General features: G+C 43.6%; 1 protein-coding gene across 4 annotated transcripts in view; it reads left to right on the top strand.

Moving 5' to 3' along the window:
* Nucleotides 1-18,863, top strand: part of ESRRB (estrogen related receptor beta) — a 132,083-nt gene that overhangs the window by 23,638 nt on the left and 89,582 nt on the right. For 2 of the 4 annotated variants that reach the window (XM_082057786.1, XM_082057788.1), the window contains exon 2: nucleotides 13,801-13,873. The exons of 1 other annotated variant lie outside the window; for it this stretch is intronic. Coding sequence is in view for 1 of the 3 variants with exons in the window: in XM_082057784.1 (XP_081913910.1) it covers nucleotides 3,440-3,519 (80 nt within the window). In the remaining 2 variants the exon portion in view is untranslated. Of the gene's footprint in view, nucleotides 1-3,418; nucleotides 3,520-13,800; nucleotides 13,874-18,863 lie in introns of all 4 variants that reach the window. One more of the 4 variants, XM_082057784.1, reaches the window with a different exon arrangement.

Here is an 18,863-nt window from a genome sequence, read left to right as displayed (position 1 = left end):
AGGAATTAAAAGTGTGAGTTTGGTTAGAGAAAAATGAGAGAGCTGTCTCCTCTAAGCTGCCAGGATCCTCAGCTGAGCTGTCCTGTGCTTTCGCAGCCTTGGGCAGCCCTGTGGGTTTTCTGACACTGCACAGTAAGAAGCAAAATTATTTTCTTCTCTTTCAGTCTGGAGTTGGCAGCCCTGCTCCCTCCCACCACCACTGTTGCTCTTTTGTCCAAAAGAAATCTTCTTCTGCATTTCCATGAGTTCTCAGCATCGGTGGTATGACAGCAGTCTGCCTGCAGCTGCTGCTGCTGTTGCAGACATCCTGCTCTCTCATGGGCCAGCCATATCTTCAGCCATCCCTCTTCTGTCTGGCTCCAGAATCTACATCTCCCTTCAACTTTTGTCTCCCTCCTCTTAAAGTGCTTTTTGGACACCAGTTGTAACCCAGCTGCTGTGTCCCGATGGTTCATATCCTTGTTTTTAGTTTCATGGCGCTGCCCCCTGACTGGTTTGTGTTATCGCAGAGAAGGGTATTCACAGTTCCCACCAAACCAAGTGGCTGGGCCAGACTGCTGTGGTGGATCACTGCTCCCTGCCTCAGCCAGCACATGGGGTGCCTGCACAGGAGTGCAGCAGTTGGTGTCCACATGAGTGATCCTTTGGTGAACTGAGCTCAGCAGCCTGTTGCTCTCCAGAAATTTACTCTGAAGATCATGCCACAGTCTTGGCTGTGTTTGTATCCACTGTAAGGTAGTCTCATACTTCCAAAATACTGTTGGCATCCTAGCCTGGAAGGCAGCCTGTGCCAGAGCTTGCTTTCCCTTGGTGCCTACAGGCTCCCACTGCTCTGAGCTGAACGGGATCTGGAGGATGTGCCTGGGATCAGCAAGGACTCGGTAATTGGACTGTTGTTCTTTCATTTTGCTACGGAGTAGCGAGCAGATTATAGAGCCCACACATTATAGATTTCCTGTCATCCCTCATGAATCAAGCTCCACTGTCTTATTTACTGTCGGCCAAGGCCTGTGAATAACATCACCAAGGCATACACTCTCACGCAGTTGTGCAAACACACAGTGCAGACCGGTTGCATGTGCCTTTGAGCTGTCAGTTCACCTTTCCCCTCTACCACCTGTGGTAGAGAAGGACGCTCTGTTTTCTGTCTTCACAGAATGGCTCCTGGCTTCCCTGGAAGCTCACAGTTTGTAACACGGGAGGCAAATCTGCATTATCCGAATAATATTAAGTCCCACTTTTTTAACTTTGACATTTCTAGCTACAACCTGGGCTATTCTGTACACTGTTATACCCACATGCACCAAGGACGCAGATTTCCAGATTCCTGGGAGCTGTTCCATATGAAATCTGGCCACTCTTTATGGCTTGTCAGAGAAGATTGTGAGAAAAGATTGGTTTGTGCTCAAGGCACAGCACTGGAATTCAGGACTATAGCTACAGCTCTCAGCTTCATTAAAGACAGCTAAGAGATTTTGTTTCTCTAGCTATAGTATAGTGAATGTAATAGGTGTTAGTCTTGATTTATCAGAAGATATTTTCTCAAGTTTCCCAAAATTTCATCTCAGGATTCTGAAAGAGCATGAGAAATTGAATCCAGCTGGAAGACTTGCCTTAGTGAAGGGCTAACATGCTTTTTTTTGTTTTTTCTTTTTTTTGTAACTGTGGTGAGGTGTTACTGCTCAGTCAATTCGAGTCTCCTGGAAGTGGAGTTTGGCTTATCTACTTCAAGCCAGCCTGCTAGTTGCAACCTTATTCCTTGCTGTAGGTATTCGTAAAAAAAATCTGTGGCCTTCCAAGTGATAAGCTTGGAGATCCAGGAATTAAGTTAGAAGGACTAAAATGCTAATTTGTTTCTGTTAGGCAGGTTAGTATTTCTGTTGTGGAAATCTACATATTAGGTAAAGTCTGGGAAATGTGTCTTCAAATAGTAAGAGGCTTTGTCCAAGATGAAGTTAAGCCGTTTGCTATGTCCGTTGTTGACAGAGCTGGAAGTAAATGGGCTTTGATTGCAATGTGGGAGATTTCAGTTTGATGTTAGAAACTTTTATTAGCAATGATGCAGGAGCATTAGAACAGAATGAGAAGGGCTGGAAATTTTTCACAACAGGCTGGAAAAACATCTGTCAAAAATAATGCTGCTATAGCTGGTCCTCCATTGGGATGGAGGGGTACACCAACAACCTGATCTGGTCCTAGCACCATTTTCTGCCACCCTGTGAAATGTTAAGACAGGTATAATCTTTGTGTCCAGATGATGCAAGCTTGAGATGGGTGCAGGTGTGTATATCAAATAAGCAGTAGCATCTATAAGCTACCAGGATAGTGTGCGAAGGAGTATAAGCACTCCAGTTTCCTTCAAAGGCTTACCATCCCAATGCTAACATGTCTGATGATGGTAAGTTTAAAAAGAGATGGCAACAGCACTCTTTCTTGCTTAACCAGCTTCCTTAAGTTTTATCTTCATTTTCACTGCCATGTATGACAAAGAGAATAGTGGAACCATCTTTTTTTACTAGTGCTTCCTGTAAAATTTAGTTTCAGTTGTTCATACCACTGCCAAGCTTTAATCATTGCTGTAAACATCTTCTATGCCTCTGATAGACTTGTTTCTTTGGAATTTTTTATTAAAGTATGGAGTATGTCATGTTCTTTAATTATGCTTTCCTTCCTTCAACTTGAAAGATTCGTCTTTGCAAAGCTCTGAATCAGCTTGTGTTTTGGAGCCAGACTGCAGGGACAGCTGGGGCTGTGTTGGGGCAAAGGCGATGCCAGGAAGCGGGGCCACCAAACAGTAATGGAAAGACAGGGCAAGGGGAGCTGGGCAAAAAGGCAAGGAAGGGAAATAGTTACAAGCAACTGTTGAACAAGGAGGATGGGGCTGTGGAGTTGGGGAGAGTGGTGTTTGGAGGAGTAAGATGAGAGCGAAGGAAAGGAATGGGGTGAGAAGCCAAAGACAGTGAAAAGAAGGTGATGGGCTGGGATGGTGTAGAGAGGAGAGAGCAAGAGGCATGACTTGTGTTGAATGGTTGGAAGAGTCTCTGAATCATTATTCCTCAGCTGTCATCAGTGTCTTAAATACACCCAGTGTTTTATGCTCCTCATACTAGTCTTCACAAAGGAGGATGAGCTACCTTTGCAGCCCATTTACTCTGTTACCTTGGTTGTAGTGGTCCATGTGATGGATTCGTCTCTTCAGATAATCCACAGAAGTGTCATTGTGATGCTTCATGAGCGAAATTGTTTGCTGTCAAAGAAACAACAAACTCCATGAAAAGGGCACTTTGAAGGGTGCTAATGCAAGTACTGAAAGCTGGGGAAAGACCAGTTATCCTCTGCATGCACACCTGTCTACCCGACTGGGTGTCTTATAAAACTCATGTTTTAGCTACGTCACCATCTGCTGTTTCTTCCACAGGACCCCTGCCTCATTCACTGCATGCAGTGGACCTGCTCTGAGATAAATCAGAGTTGCACAGGGAGAGAGACCATCTGTAGGACCCCTGCCTCATTTGTCAGGTGTGTATCGAGTGAGACAAGGGATGGCAGGAGAGAAAGGGAAGCTTTTATAGCTGAGGCAGCGAAATTCTGACCTGCCAGTTGACTTTTTATCTGTGACCATTTCTATAGGATGATTTTCATGTTTTTTGAAGCAGCTGTTGTGCCAGGGGTTGTTTAATTGTGCATTCCTTATTTTATAGGGGACCTTTTTGATCCCAAAGGACCTGCTTTACAGAAACACTGAGTACTTACAGCTGCAAATGAAGTGAATAGGAATCCACTGAACCCAAAGTGCTGTACAAGAACAGATCAGTCAGGCTGTTGGTGTCTCAGACTGGGCACCTAGAATTAGCAAATACCTTTTAATACAGTCTTCAGTTATTCACCTGCATAATGAAAATAAAAATACCTCCTCCTCTCATAGAGATGTGTGAAAATAAATGATCTTGGGCTGGTGAAGCTCTTGGACAGTGTAATGATAAGCCCACAGAAAAACACATAAGGAAATGACAAAATCTCTAGAGCCAGGTTTGAATAATGTGTGGTAAATAAGGCCTGGGGCCACACACTGAACAATGAGTAGAAACCAGCATCTCAAATAGCTGCTCATTACATGGGAACAATCCCTTCTGAGTGCAGTCTGAGACAGGGTACTGTGGAAAAAATATGATCATGTAATTAAGGTCTATAAAATAATGCATATGTACATGAGGGCTAAGAGAATTTCTCACAAGTAAATGCAATTGTGGTATTTCCTAATTCTTGACTTCATTTGTAGTCTGCCCTGTTTAACATACAGGTTTTTTGTTTGTCTTTGTTTCATGGGTCCTGTCATACTTTGCAGATTTATGTGCTGTAGGATGGTGTTGTCCTGGCCTCTCCATTTGGATTAAGTGTTGCCATTTTGCATAGTTGCAGATCAGCTAATTGCAGGTAGTCAAAACCTGCTCATCTCATATATTATGTATTCCACAAGTTTTAATCTCCATTGAGGTGCAGATTTGTGTGAGTGAGAAGGCAGATCTGACCCTGTAATTTGCCATCATGAGCAAAATTGACACCCAGATGCTGCTGTTCTTAACAGTGAAGGAATTTGGGATATTTGAGATCTTACAACCTGCTACCAGTAATTAAAATAATAAAAACCCCAGTAATTTTCCCATGCAGCAATATGCAAGAGAGGAGAATGTCACTAGGGCTACAAAATGACTTTTAAAGTCTTTGCTGTAATGGGTGGAGGAAGACTGGCAAAGCTTAAGCTCCTAGTGAAAGTATGCAGAAATTTAATTCTCAAAAGACCTAATTTTATATAACCACATTTTTGATGACTGATTATGTGCATGTTTAGGATAAAATATATAATGACTGTAATGGTAAAGGAGTAGTGTTAAAAACTATCAAGGTGAGAAGTTGAGTGTTAATGGTGCTGGGATAATCAGTGTCCAAACCTAATGCTGGTTAGCCTTTCCACAGCATGTCTGGTATTTGCCGTCATTCCAAGGAAGAATGCCGTGGATAGTTAGAAAAAGTGGAGCTGTGACACGTACCCCTGACATTTGTTTGTAGGAAGTAGAATTGTCTATTGCAAATGTCTAAGAGACATAAAATCTTTTCCTCTCATATTTTCCCCTTCTTTTCCCCAATCTCAAACACTGGAAGAATTCTTTGGCCTTGTTAGGCTGCAGAATGTGATGCCTCTCTCAAAGGTGAATAGTATCACTGTTGGCCAGACTTGGAAAGCACTGGTTCCCCCATGTGCTGCAGATGATGGTTCATTCTGGAAATTAAGTAAGCCAAACATATCAAACATATTTTAATCTGTGTAAGAAACTGAAATGAGTATCCTTTTGCAGTGGTTTAACTGCTCAGTTTTAACAGCTTCATCAGACAAATGTATTTTATGGTTTAAAGAGGGCAAAACGCAAAGTAATGCCCGGGTACCCAAGAGCAGGAACTCTAACAAAAATCTCTTCAGGCAGAGCCTGACAATACTGGCCAAAGGAGAGAGGAAAGGGCAACTAAAAAAATGCAACAATCTGTTCTCGTAGTGGTCAGACAGCAAGATGCAACACATGTGCTGGGTGGGAGCCATCAATGAAAGCTGGTTTCCCCATGGGATATGCAGACCTGGACTATCAAAGTAAGCTGGGTCTGGGATAAACAAATGTTATGCCAGACACGTTAGCAGAGCTAGTCTGTTTTGCAGAGGTGCCTGATCTCACTTGGCGTGCTTTCAACACTTTCTTCTCTGAATCTTAGGGTGCAATATAACCATTATGATTTAATCCTAACTGCTCTGTTCTCTGCATATGATGCAACTCTGGGATATTATTTCTAACCCACACAAATGGGAAGCTGAAGACACAATGTGGCGGTTTGCCATGTGCACAGCTCCTGAGTGTGCAATCTCTGTCACACGCCTCTGTGTCCCTTCAGCGGGAGAAGGGAGAGAGGCTGTGGGGGCACCGCATTACCAAAGTGAACAGTCGTTCCCAACAAGTGTCGTATTGACAAATAGTGCTAGTGTCCCAAAACTGATGTTTTGAAAACGCTGCCCTGAGGCATCTCTGCACAGCCGGCACTCTCCCCTCTGGAAAACCAGCTTAGGTCAGACTGGGGAAAGTCGACCTGGACATACAGCTTGGTGGCCCTCACATCTCCACGGCAGTGCAGGTGTAAGGTCAGGCCTCGGTATCACAAAAACTGCATGTGACCAGAGGGTGAGATCCTAACCCTGCTCAGGGGCAGGCAAGTTGGAGTCTCACTCTTTACGGACCTGCCAGCTGGATAGTGTTTATTTGTTGCTTGGGATCCATGACCTAGGAGAAAAGAATAAAAGTGATTTAACCTCTACATGAGGAAAATCACCTGACTGAGCAGGACACAGAGGACAAATAGGAAAGAGGTCCTTACCTTGCCTGGCCAGTGGGGCTGGGGAAACAGAGGCGAGGCACAGGATTAGATTTGTTAATTATTATTTATTTTTAATTTTCTAATTTTTCCCTTGCTCGGATTCCACAATTGCTGGAAATAAAGGCTGCTCTAGCTGTCTGGGTGTATGTGTGACATTGACTGTGTCTTTGAGATGGGGAGCACCCTCTGGTGGTTAAGGATAATCTGACATTTCCTGGGACTGGCACCCATCATCCCCGCAAGCTGCTAGTTAAACTGGGCAGGAGGCAATGCTGGCTTTCTGTCACCGCTGGGATGGGTGTTTGGGGCACAAATGCTCTCTCTGACTTTCTAAGCCAGGAATTTGAGTTGACCCCTTGGGAAGCTTTTTTGCCTTGTGGAAAGGGTACAACGTGTGTGTTTTGTCCCTGCCCTGCTGTTAGGCAAAAGCTTACATTCATGTCCTTGCTTTCTTCTGGTGAGAGGACAAGTAAAACTCACTTTGCTTCATTAGTTCCCAGTGGACACAAAATCCGTTCCTGGCCCTCTGCCTGGGGACTGCTGTTCCCTACCTCTGCTCTTGCTCCTGTCTCCCAAAAGCCACTGGTTTTACACCCAGAGCTCTCCCCAGTCCAGCTCTGGCTGGAATTCCTCTGCCTAGGTGATAAAGCTGGCACAGTACAGTCCCTCGCAGGGACCACAGGAATTCAGCTCAGGTTTTCCTTCTCCTTCCCTAAGTGGATTAACAGGCTGAGGCGATCGTCACTGACTGCCTGACTCAATCTTCATTAGCTAACATGTTTTGCCAGCCGCAGTCACATCGCGGTCTGGAGAGCTGTTCGAAAGGAGTGTATTCTGGCCCCAGCCTCCCACAAAGGCTGTTGTGTCTTCTGAGAGGGATTTCATGATAGCAAGGCTCTGTGGGCTCTCCTGGGTGGTAGGGATGTATAGGGCAGAAGTGCTGCAAGATGTGCATCTTTGCTCTGTGCAGTGTTCACTTTACAATAACTAATCTGTATCCTCTGCTGACTGAGACCTGAACCCCTATGTAATGCACATGCTGTATGAGTGTCAGAAACTGTTCTGTGTCTCTGCAGGTGCACCCACACGTTTGGTTTGTTGTTTGGTGTTTTTTTGGTTTTGTGTTTCCCCCCCCCCCACCCTGTTTTCCAACCAAGGGAGGATGCCAAGTGTATTGGGATGTCCCTGAAACTTTTGTTAGTTGGCTGTCACTTCTGGGTGCCCGTTCTTGGGTGCTTCTTGCTGGTCAAATTGAATGCAGTGTTTCCTAACAAGCTGTGTGCAAGCAACTGAGCCCTCTCCTCAGAGAGTGCAGAGGCATGAGTGTAACGTAGCAGGAAGAAGAGGCCTCATCCTGGCTGTCAAATGCGTGTAAAGGGGTGCGGATTATGCCTTGTATTTCTGCAAAACCGAGACTCTGTGAAAGCACAGAGCATGCTACAGAAATTATTGTAACTGAAAAATCTCAATGGGAAGTGTTTCACAAGGAAGTAAATGTTCTTTTGTTTTTGTAACCTGACCATTGTGACAGGGGAAGTTGGTGTGCCAGGCTCTGAAGGCAAGGTCAACTGGCTAGGAACAGAATCAAAATGGACTTATTTTTCTTTTGGCAAGTTGGAAGGGAAATTAAAAAGGCAAATGAGCATGAAGGGGCAAAGGACACTACAGACTCTGGAGGATTTTAGAACCTAAATTTGGCAAATTAACCTAATTTGGCAAATTAAGGGGTGAATTGAATTTCCCAAACAATGTGTCTGAAAGCACACAAATGAATGACCCTGGCACTTACAAACTAGCAGTGTATTTGGTTTGGCCCTGTAAAGATTTTCAAGCCACAAGTCAATGGATGAAGCAGAAGAGCTCCCCAGAGAGGCCTGGGTTGTCTGTCCTCTGTCTCCCTGGGGGATGCAGCCCTCTCTGGAACGGTTCCCTGTCCAGGCTAAGGAGCTATCAGTGCTTAATGATCTTCTTCCCAGAGTGAGAAACAAAGGTCACACAAACCCTAAAAATGTAACCTGTCTCTGAATGGGCAGCAAATTAACTTTCCTTTGAGAGACCAAATAAGACCTGTTTCATTGAATGGAAAACGGATGCTGCCCTTTGTTCGGAGAAACAGAGACTGGGAGAACAAACCTGGTTTCATGTATTGACAAGTAGTAGAAATCACTGTTATGCGTGAGGAGAAGACAGTGTGAGTAGGACACACTGAAACACTCTCACCGTTAGACTCTGTGCCTTTTTCATGTTGAGGCTACCTTGGATCTCCGATCTTGATGAAGACGATATTCTCTTGTTCTTTAGTCCTTTCTTTTTCAAAGCTTTCCCAAAATATTATTTTGCTACCTCAACTGGTTTTGCCGTAGCTTTAGTGGCACAAAACAATGTACTGGTTTGAGACCAGAATTGAGGAAAAATATCATTGCTGGTGAGTAACACAAGATATATTAGCAGAGGCAGAACAGGAATAAACTGGGGATGTTGAATGAGATGTGTCTAAAGCAGTAGGTCACTGTCTGCTCCTGCCCTTTTCATCTCAATCTCTGGCATCTCATCACTAATGAATTGCAGGGAAACACGAATTGACACAGTGCAGCCTGTACCACTCACATATTCTGTTCAGTTCCCATCAGCGACCCTTTTGTAACACTACTCTCTGCAGCATCTTACAGCAAACAAAAAATTCTGGTGGCGTTGATAATTTCCAAGCCCTGGTTCCCTTTTGTGGCCCTCTGACCAAAGCCAGAACAAGAGAATAGTTGCCAGATCTGTCTGACTGGACAGATCTGTCTGTCTCTACAGCTCTTTTTTAGTTAGTGGCGAATGGTCAACTTTCAGTACTGAAGAGAACTTTGTGATTTTTAGGGAATAATTCCTCTTCTTCCTCCAGTTTGGGGAAACAATAAGAAATTGCATCAGCAAAGACAGCACTGTAACTTGAAAAGGAATTCTTGATGCTATATCAAGAATTCCATATTTCTGTGCTGACATTTGCAGTTCAAGTATTTCTTCCTGTTTAATCTGCTAGTCCTTCCCTCCCCCTTATGTTTAGGGTGTTTAGATGAGCTTTGGATACAGACTAGACTGATGTGCTTTCTGTGCAGTTAGTATCTGGTTGCATGTAACTTCAGGGTTGCCTTATCAGCTGTGGATTGAATTGAGAATGTCTATTGGGAGTTTCAGGTCTTGGTTTTCTCATTGGAGGTCCTTCCATCAGGCAGGTCTGTTAAACACTTGCTGAGTCCCTAGAGACACTTGATCTGTGTTTAAAGGGAAGCAGCTGAACCACGAGAAGAGAGAAACGGCTGTGTACTCAAGCACTATTGCTCTGCAGGGATCTTACTGTAAGTTGTGTAAAGCTTGCATGGCAGCCTGGGTGCCTGGGACTCTCTATGCTCCGTCCCAGCAGAGACACATGTGATGCTCTTTCTGGCCTCTCCTGCTCTGAGAAAGAGAAGTCAATGGCTCCTGGATGCTTTGGGCATGAACTATGTTTAACTCTCCTGAGGCCCAGGCCAGGAAAACCTCTGGAGGATTTCAAGCAGCACCTGTCTCCTGCTCCCCACTCCTCTTAAAGTTTCCCCAGTGGAGACACCCGCTCAGGGAGAGCAGGAAGTCCATAAATAAATAATTCCCTCTGTCTCTTCTGATCAACCCAAGCAGCTGTGATTGCTCCTGAATGCCTGGGTTGCTTTCTTCTTAATGGCTTTTAAACCAATTTCACTCTCATCTGATGACCCAGCTTCTCCCCGTATTTTTGGATGAACAATTTCTTCTTTTATCAAGAGGGTTTTGCAGGGTATTTATATTATGCCAAAAGTTTTGGCTAAGGTGGAACAGTATAGCAGTGCAGGCGAAGCTACAGTTTACTGGTTCTACCAGGCTGCCCCATGCCTTATACTGACAAACCTCTGCAGGGCATGTCCCTGGGTACTGCAGCTAGAACCGACCCTTGCTTGAGAACACTGGACACAAGTGATGCTCATGGACATCCTACAAACATTTAATAACTCTTACACTACTTTAAGACACTGCACTTTTTTGGATATGTTTTACTGTTGGGAGAGCTAGTCACTGAAACATCTGAGTGCTTATTCTTTGCCCCACAGTGTGTAGTTAAAAGTTTGGGTACATAAGTTAGGAGCTCAGGTTGACACTTGTCTGTTTAGCTTTGGCAGCCTGGCAAATATTTAAGCCTTATATTGGTGCTTTTGTACTTTGTATGTAAGAACTGTAGTAGCAAAAAGAAAAAAAAGAAAAAAAGTGGTCCTTACATAGCAAGTATATTGTCATATCTAAAAGTGCTTGGTTTGTGTCATAGTGTAACCCCTGGAGATATTTATTGCTCATCTTGATGGGTGTCATCTAGGTTTGTCTATGCAGAAGTATTCTATATTTCTGGAAGTACTGCCTCTGCAGGCAGAATGTACCTTCTGGGCATTAGGCCGTGTAAGGCACGTTCTGAACATCCTTACGCTGCAGGTCAGGTATTCTCTCTGGTGTGTAGTAGCAAAGCCCTGTGTTGTGTTGCCTGCCAATGATGGTCCCCCATAGTGCCTTCAGAAGAGGCACTAGACTAGCTACGTGGAACGCAGCTGCCATGCCTATGATTATAAAGCTAAATGGGCTGATTCAACTCAGATGGTTGCTGGCTGATCAAGGCTGATGACCTACATTTTTTGTTTGTTTTAACCATCCTGCTTGACCAATCAGTTTAATGACTGTCCTCATTAAATGAGCTCTTGGAAACAGTGTGGTCTCTCAAGGTATTCTTGTCTGGTACCTTCTCCTTCAGAAGCAAGGCAGGGCCCTCCTGGGTGCCACATCATTGGCTGTTTAGCAGACCTCTGTATCTGAAGCAGTGACAGTCTTTCCAGACATCTTCCTTCTGTCCTGCTTCTGTCTAGCTTCTTGGTACTCTGAAGAAGCAGCGGGTTTAAGAAGTAGTGATATCCGAACGCTGTATGGTTCCCAGGACAAACCTGGTAGCAACAACTTCTGGAAGTTATGTTATAAAAGCCTACCCTTTGCTGGGTTGCTGACCACATGAGTTATGAAATGCTGCCAAATGTTGAGGGGTAAGGTCTAAAAGATTACTTGAGTACTACTGAGTTCAGCTGACTGTAAATATTTAAGAGAAGGCTGGTATATTCAACAGAGGAGTAGAGAGGAGAGGCATTGTTAGTCTTTGATCCTTGCTAAAATAAAGGTGTTCAAGAGATGAGCAGAAGACCAAAACTGGATTTTCCTTTGTAAGCACTGTGGAGATCAAGGGGACCTGTTGCTAGGAGGCTGCAGCACCAAAGTCACCCTCAGACCACAGGGGACAGAGATTTAAGTTTGCCTTAACAATGATACTGAAAAGTAATCTTTTCTAATGCTGCCACAGGAACAGCTAAGCTGACAACATGTGAATTTGAAGGATGAAGGCATTTTTGCTGAAATCCTTTGACACATGTTCAGGTGCATTAGAAGACTTTACTGCTGTCCACAGCTACCTGTGTGCCCGGTTCTCTGAGAAACTTAGACTTGGAAGTCACGTCAACAAGACTTTTTCAAAGACATCCAGGGACTTCTACATCCACATATGAGAGAGATTGTAATCTTTTGGAGTATACAAGGCTGTGTAACAGACATAGGACTGAGCTAGTGCAGCTTTTTCTTTACTTTGCACAGAAAAGTGTTTTTTCTGGTAACCAGCATCTGTCTCCTTGTGACTGGCTACCCTCTTGATACTGTATGTGCATATATTGTGTAGCTAAAGAACACACGTTTATATAGTCCTGAGTTGGTCTACCTCTTCTAAATTATGTTTTGTGGTATAGGCAAGGGTTGTTTTTCTTGTACTTTTTCCACGTCTTGTTTGAAAAATTGCCACAAAACAATGATCATTCATGGTCTGTAGGCATAGTGTTTGAATGTTAATGATTTGTAGACAGAGGAGTGATTTCATAACATGTTTTACTCTAGGTGTCTGAATGAGATACAGTTGATGGAACTGAGAAGTTAAAAGTATGTTAAGAAGCTTGGGATAGTCTTTGTTGGTAAAGTTGTCTAATCATATAATCTGTCACACCAATTTTCTCTTTTCCAGAGAGTGAAATAAATACAGTGCAAGTAACAAATAAACTCAAGAGGGAGTTGTGAAAAAAATGTGTATTGTTGTTCAGACACTAAAATTAGTAGAGAACAAATCTTCAAAATGGTCATGTACGTAACCAAGTTGTTTGGAGATCCAGAGTGGAGGAGACATGCAGTTGTGTTGCTGATACAGCATGTCAGAAGGAAGCCGGCCTCTGTCATGTCTGGCTCCAGCCAAAATCTGTACCTGCTTATTGTTAGAAACTGTATAAATATTTTATTATTCTGAAGCTGGAGAAGGTGACCAGGAGAGAAGTCCTGATCATCTGTTGACAGATGCATAGATCCGCTGTTGGTGAACTTCTCTGTATTTGACCTGGTGAAGTCAACAGTCTTTGAGACATTCAAAACCCGCCTGGACGCTTTCCTGTGTAACCTCATCTAGGTGTTCCTGCTCTGGCAGGGGGATTGAACTAGATGATCTTTTGAGGTCCCTTCCGATCCTCAACATTCTGTGATTCTGTGATTGTGCCCAGATGAGGCCAGATGGAGGTTCCTGCAGGGAAAGGAAGGTCTTTAATCCTTGTTTTCTTCATCCCTTATACCCTGGATGGAAAAGTCCTTTCACCACTTTGCTTCTTTTTAACTGCATACACCACTTTCCCAAAGGGCTCTTACCTACTCAGAGAACCCAGATAAGAGGAAATTGCACACTTACCCACTGTTTTCTGTCACATAATAGTATTCTAACTGTAGAGTCTGGGCCACTGTAGCTACCTGTTGCTCTTGTTGGGAAATATTAGTAAGTTGTGTTGTATGTGTTAAAGCTCCTGTTTCCATCACAAACTTGGAAAAATTACCCTCCCTCTCTGCTGCCTACCCCCAGTGGGCGCAGTCTCTAACAATAATAACTCTGAAGCATTTCTTTTCTTTAAGTCCCACTCCTTTGCTGGGTTGAGACATTATCAGAGCACATGCGAAAAATGTTTTAATTTTTTGCTTCTGGCATAACAGTAAGTAACTGTTATTTCTCCTGACAAGACAGATATTTATTTTTATCAGTTCAGTGAGTAAAATGGTATTGTGAATGTAAGAGTTGTGAGGTGATTAAAATGCATTGCTTGGAGTGCAAGGGCTTGGAGAGAGAAGCAGCAAACCATCTCCCCAAATTAGAGGAATGAACAACCATGCCCTCTTCTCCTGACCTCCCTCCTTGGCCTTTTGTAATACAAGACTTGAAGCTAGTGTACTGAAGTAGGAAAGCTAAAGGTGGAAAGATGCTGTTTGACCTTATGTCCTACCTCACAGGATGAACTACCATGCTGGGAAATCCTTGCTTGTGATGCCTCTGTGCTGGAGGACCGGTGACAGCTAAGTACAGGTATTTCCAAGATTCCCTGATGCCTTGTGTTCCCTCCTTCCTCCTGGTAGCTGAGCAAATAGCCCAGCTACTGCTCTGTGGACACCCAGGATTGCGGATAGGGAAGGATTCATTTCTACTTTACTTCAGTTTTCAGAGAGGACAGGAAATAGCAGTGAGTATGCTAGTAAGTGATGTGTAGCTGTCAGTGTGAATAAAACCATTTTCCAGTCAATGTCTTGGTCATGTTCTGCCCAAACACAGTGGCCCAAGTGAGGGTTAGTGTAATACATCCCAGGAAATAGATCAGCAACAGGTCAAAATCTGGAGCTGGATCACAGGTCTCCATTGAAGTCTTCTAAGTCTATGAGATTTATCTGCCTCTGTAATTATCTTTTTTTGAGGACAGTTTCTGTCTGCTCAGTTAAACAAAGTTTAACTGAGTTTCTGTCTGCTCAGTTAGGCAAAGACTTGACTAAGAAGTAGATTGACAAAACAGGAAAACAGATACACTGCAGTATTTCTGAGCAAGGAAAAGTTCCTATCAAATACCCCAGCTAACTGATGATACAAGAGAGAGCAGAAGGCATAATCCCAACTATATAACTTCCTTTCCTTCTTCTCTGTATGTTTCTTACTACAAGCTCTTCCAAAATCTGGAAAATGATATCTCTCTACCCATTGTCTTTATTTCTTTCCCATTTGGTAAAACGTTTTGCACCTGTCACACTGATGCCCTGTTTTGAATTCTACATAAGTTAATATGGCTTTGCCTGGTGTGTCTTTGTGCGTGTGTGTGTGTGTCTGTGTGTGGACTTTCATCTAAGATGTCAGCAGGAACATGTCCTGCTATTAACACTGCAAAGACAAAAGCAGGTATAAAGGGATACAAAATAGCATCAGCCCTACTAAAACAGGGCTTATTGAAAGTAAGTTCTGACCTTTGGCAACATAGGACTATGTCTGTCTCATCTCAGGGCCCCTAACACTGTTGTGTCCAGGCACAGAACTTAATGAAAGGTCACATTTTTGGTACAGAGAATTCTGATTCAAAGCAGGACAGTAAGGGTTGAGACACTTGTATTCAGACTATTGCTTTGCTACAGATTTGTCAGATTGGTCTGGGGCAAGTCACATAATCTCTTTATGACATGATTTGGTAGTCTATAGGTTGAGAATTGTAACACAGATATTTTAAAGACTAGGTAACACTTGAAGCATGTCTAAGGATGTTCAGATGGGCAGTTATTTAAAAATTACAATGTGAAAACTATTTCCTGCTTAAATAGATGTTGATCATCAGCAGTAATGGTGATGATACCTTTTAGATCGAAGCATATTGCTCATAAAGCCAATTAGTTTTTATGGGGAAAAAAAAAATCTATTGGAGTTTGGTAGAAAATAAGACACTGCCTTTGGTGAAGCGAGCAAACTGCTTGGGTGTGGTAAGGGAAAACAGAAGAGAGCCCAAAGTAAAGAAGGCTGTTTTGTCCTCATGGATGGAGTCTGTATCTGAGATAGCTGTTTGCTGTGCAAGGGGATATATGTGAGAGCAGTGAAAGCCTGCCAGTGATCACAGAATCACAGGATGGTTGGGGTTGGAAGGGACCTCTGGAGATCATCTAGTCCTACCCACCTGCTAAAGCAGGTTCACCCAGAGTAGATCACACAGGAATGTGTCCAGGCAGGTCTTGCATGTCTCTAGAGAAGAAGACTCCACAACCTCTCTGGGCAGCCTGTTCCAGTGCTCTGGCACCCTCAAATAAAGAAGTTTCTCCTCATATTCAGATGGAACCTTCTCAGGGACCTGCGCTCAGGGGACCTCAGTTTCTCCCCAGGGTTACTAGCCTTGTAGAGCAGAGGGATCAGGACATGTGACACAATTACTTGCATGAAGTCCAAGCAGAAATGTTGGCCTCAAAAGTGTGAAAGGCTTGTCTTCTAAATTCATCACAACCATCTTCTGTAACCGTTGTTTCCTTAAATGAGAGAGGCTGGGAAAGGTCATTGAACTCCTCTATCCCCAGCAGACAAGATAAGAATGTGTGTACACAAGTCTCTTCTGCCCAGCTTAGGTCTCCTAATCATTATGTATGTCATGTATGTTTTTTGCCCTGTGCAAGTACCACTTCACTGATTTCTTTGTGATAATACAATAATAGGGCCTTCATACTATGGAAAAAAATCCCCAAATCCCACGAGTAACTAGGTATTTCCCTCTGCTGCATTTTCCTGATTCACAAAAAAAAAATAGCTTTATCAACAAGTGAAATCAAGTTTGTTTGGCATGATTTGCAGGTTACTCCTATATTAGACCAAATGAAATTTCTGTCAGTCAATCAGTCAGCTTGCTGGAAAGTTGATCATTATTCCATGATAGATGTTTTTTAAAAGTCAAAAATTAATCTGTTAAAACCAGATTAGTCATTAAAGGATGGGGGGAAACTCTCCAAATAAAGTATCTGGAAGAGAGAGCAAAAAATAGAGAGACATGTCTTTGCAATTTGTGCTTGCTTTCTGGGGAGGCTGATTTCATGTCTCAAAGAACTGATACTGCCTATAGCTCCACCAGCCTTTAGCACTCTGTGCTCTGTTTGAGCCTAAAACTGACAGAAAGTTGCCGCTCTGCATTTGGACCTGGTGTGAAGAGAACTGGCGATCTTGAAAGCCAGAGGCTGCCTCATGAAAGTCACCCCAGCGCATAGCACCTGCGGGTATGCTCTGGTCAGAGCCCACAGGCTGAGTGGCCAGGCCTGTTCCTGTCCCTTGTGTAGGGACAGAGCAGCGGCTCCAGGGCAGGATTCAGTGAGGATGGCAACAAAGGCTGTGCTCACAGGGTGAGCTAGTGCTGCTGTCGCATGTGCAATTCTGCCTTATATTACCCAAACTGAGATTTTTGTCTTCCAGATCAGGCAGTTTAATCTTATAGTTCTTTCTAACCTTGCCCTTGTACTTTTTTAAAAAAATGCATGTATTGGAAGGATGGCCAGTGTTTCCTTCCTTGTCCTTTGGGAGGAAGAGAAATTGGCTAAAGCTGTGAGAAGAGGTCAGCAAGTGCTGTATGCAGAGGGGTTTGCAAAAGATGAAGCCTCCTGAAGTTCCAAAATCAGCCTGCAGGACTCTTGTCCTCTTTCTTGGGGAATTCAAGTTGGCAGATCAGGCGCAGCCAGCAGAGACTATTCCTTTCTGTTCTTCTCAGGAAGGAAGAACCAGGCCTCTGCACAGCTACTCTTAAGGCAAGGGAAGCTCCATTTGTCCATTTGCACTGTGTCATAAGAGATTAATGTTACATTTCTGCACCACTCTGTAAATACCCACCTTACCCAGGCAGTCCTCTGTCAGCAGCAGCCCATTTCCAGAGTACAAACCCACCATTGTGCTGTTTCTATCAGTTAATTCAGCCCTGTGGACCTTGTGCCAGGCAATCACATGGCTCCCTGCTTGCCTCACCTCGGCCCGGATAAAAGTTAAAAGTGCAAAATTAAAACATCAGCTATTGGGATAGCAGGACCTGCCTGCCAGGCCATTTCCACCCTCGTCTCCCATTCACTGGGAGCCCACACTAGAGCTAATCTCTGCACAGTCAGGATCCAGCCAGGGCACATCTTTCCAGAGAAAATTGTTTTCCATCAAAATCAGCTCATTGCAAACACCATGAGTTCTCCTGAGCTGTGGCTTGCTCAGGCCCTGACACTGTGTGCCTCCTCCAGCCTCTCTTGCTACTGTGCATCAGGAATCTTCATGGAGCAACTGGGTAATCAGTGAGTTCCTCTCTGACCTCAGTTTTCTGCTGGAAACAGACTCATGCTGGTTTTGTCCTTCTTGTCTCTGCTTGGGTCAGGTGTTCTCCGATGTGGTCAGTGAGATTCCTTGCTTACAATCTCAGACCCTACTAAGGCTAATGCCCTACTAAAGATCTTGTCTTATGTCTCTTCAGCGTTCAAAGCATCTTAGAGTTTCCGCTGGGCTGATATATCACTTAGGTGTACAAAGGTATATGTGTATATGTTCCATTTATATTAATTCTGCTTCCTAGAAAGATGTATAATCGGAATCATGTCATTCAACATGCAACATTCAGGTAATCAGATTCTGCTGTGCTCATAAAGCTGTGGATGAGTCTTCTGTCTGTCTCCCATTTTCTAAACTAACCTGTTTTCTGTGCCTTTTTCATACATACCTTTCACCATGAAAGACCGCTATTTTGACATCCTTAGGCTATCCTGTTTTAAGTACAGTTGATCAGAATCACACAGTTTGCCCCACACAGCCTGGAGACACACTGGGGCACACCATTACTTTGTATGGCATTTGTTAAGATCTCTGGTAGGGGATGTATAGAGGAAGTTGCACTACAGTGACGGTTTACGCTGGCTGTGAATCTGGCCATTCCTCTTTTTTGAATATTTCAAGTTGCTACACATACTGATTGTATGAAAAGTTTTCGCCTAATTTAGTCAGTGGTTATTCTCATGTTCATAGCTGAACCACACTGCATTTTCTTCTATGCTATATTGTCCACTTCATCTGAAAAGCTCTAGTCTGCCCTTTGCTTGTCTCGGTATGGTACACGCTCATTTTTGTGTTGCCTCAAATTAGACTCTGGGTTTTATATTAAGAAATATCCTCTTAGCTCTTACTACTTTTTGTTTGCCTGGCGTAAGAGAATGAAGCTTTTATCCAGGTGTGTTTGTGCGTATTCTTTTAAAAAAGGCCTCTAGTTCTTGCCTATCTGTTTAAGGATATTTTTATGTATTTGAGCAGTGGACATCTAAACATGAAGGGGAAGCATAGGAGAGAAACAAGTGAGGTTTGCATGAGTGCAGTTTGGAAGGTGGAGAGTAGGTAGCAAGGAACAAATAGACACAGTAGGGCAACTCTGTGAGTCAGGCTTTCCATGCAAGCCTGCATGTGCTGGGCATGTGCCTGGAGAGGCTTGTGTGCTTACGTGGAGCGGGATCTTCAGATAGGTATTGGTACATTGCTGTAAATATGCAGTGGAATTGTATGA

Source organism: Streptopelia decaocto (assembly GCF_964273445.1).
Source record: "Streptopelia decaocto genome assembly, chromosome: 7".
Taxonomy (NCBI): Eukaryota; Metazoa; Chordata; class Aves; order Columbiformes; family Columbidae; genus Streptopelia; species Streptopelia decaocto.
Note: the sequence above shows the minus strand (reverse complement) of the source record. Positions and strands in the feature narration are given on the sequence as shown.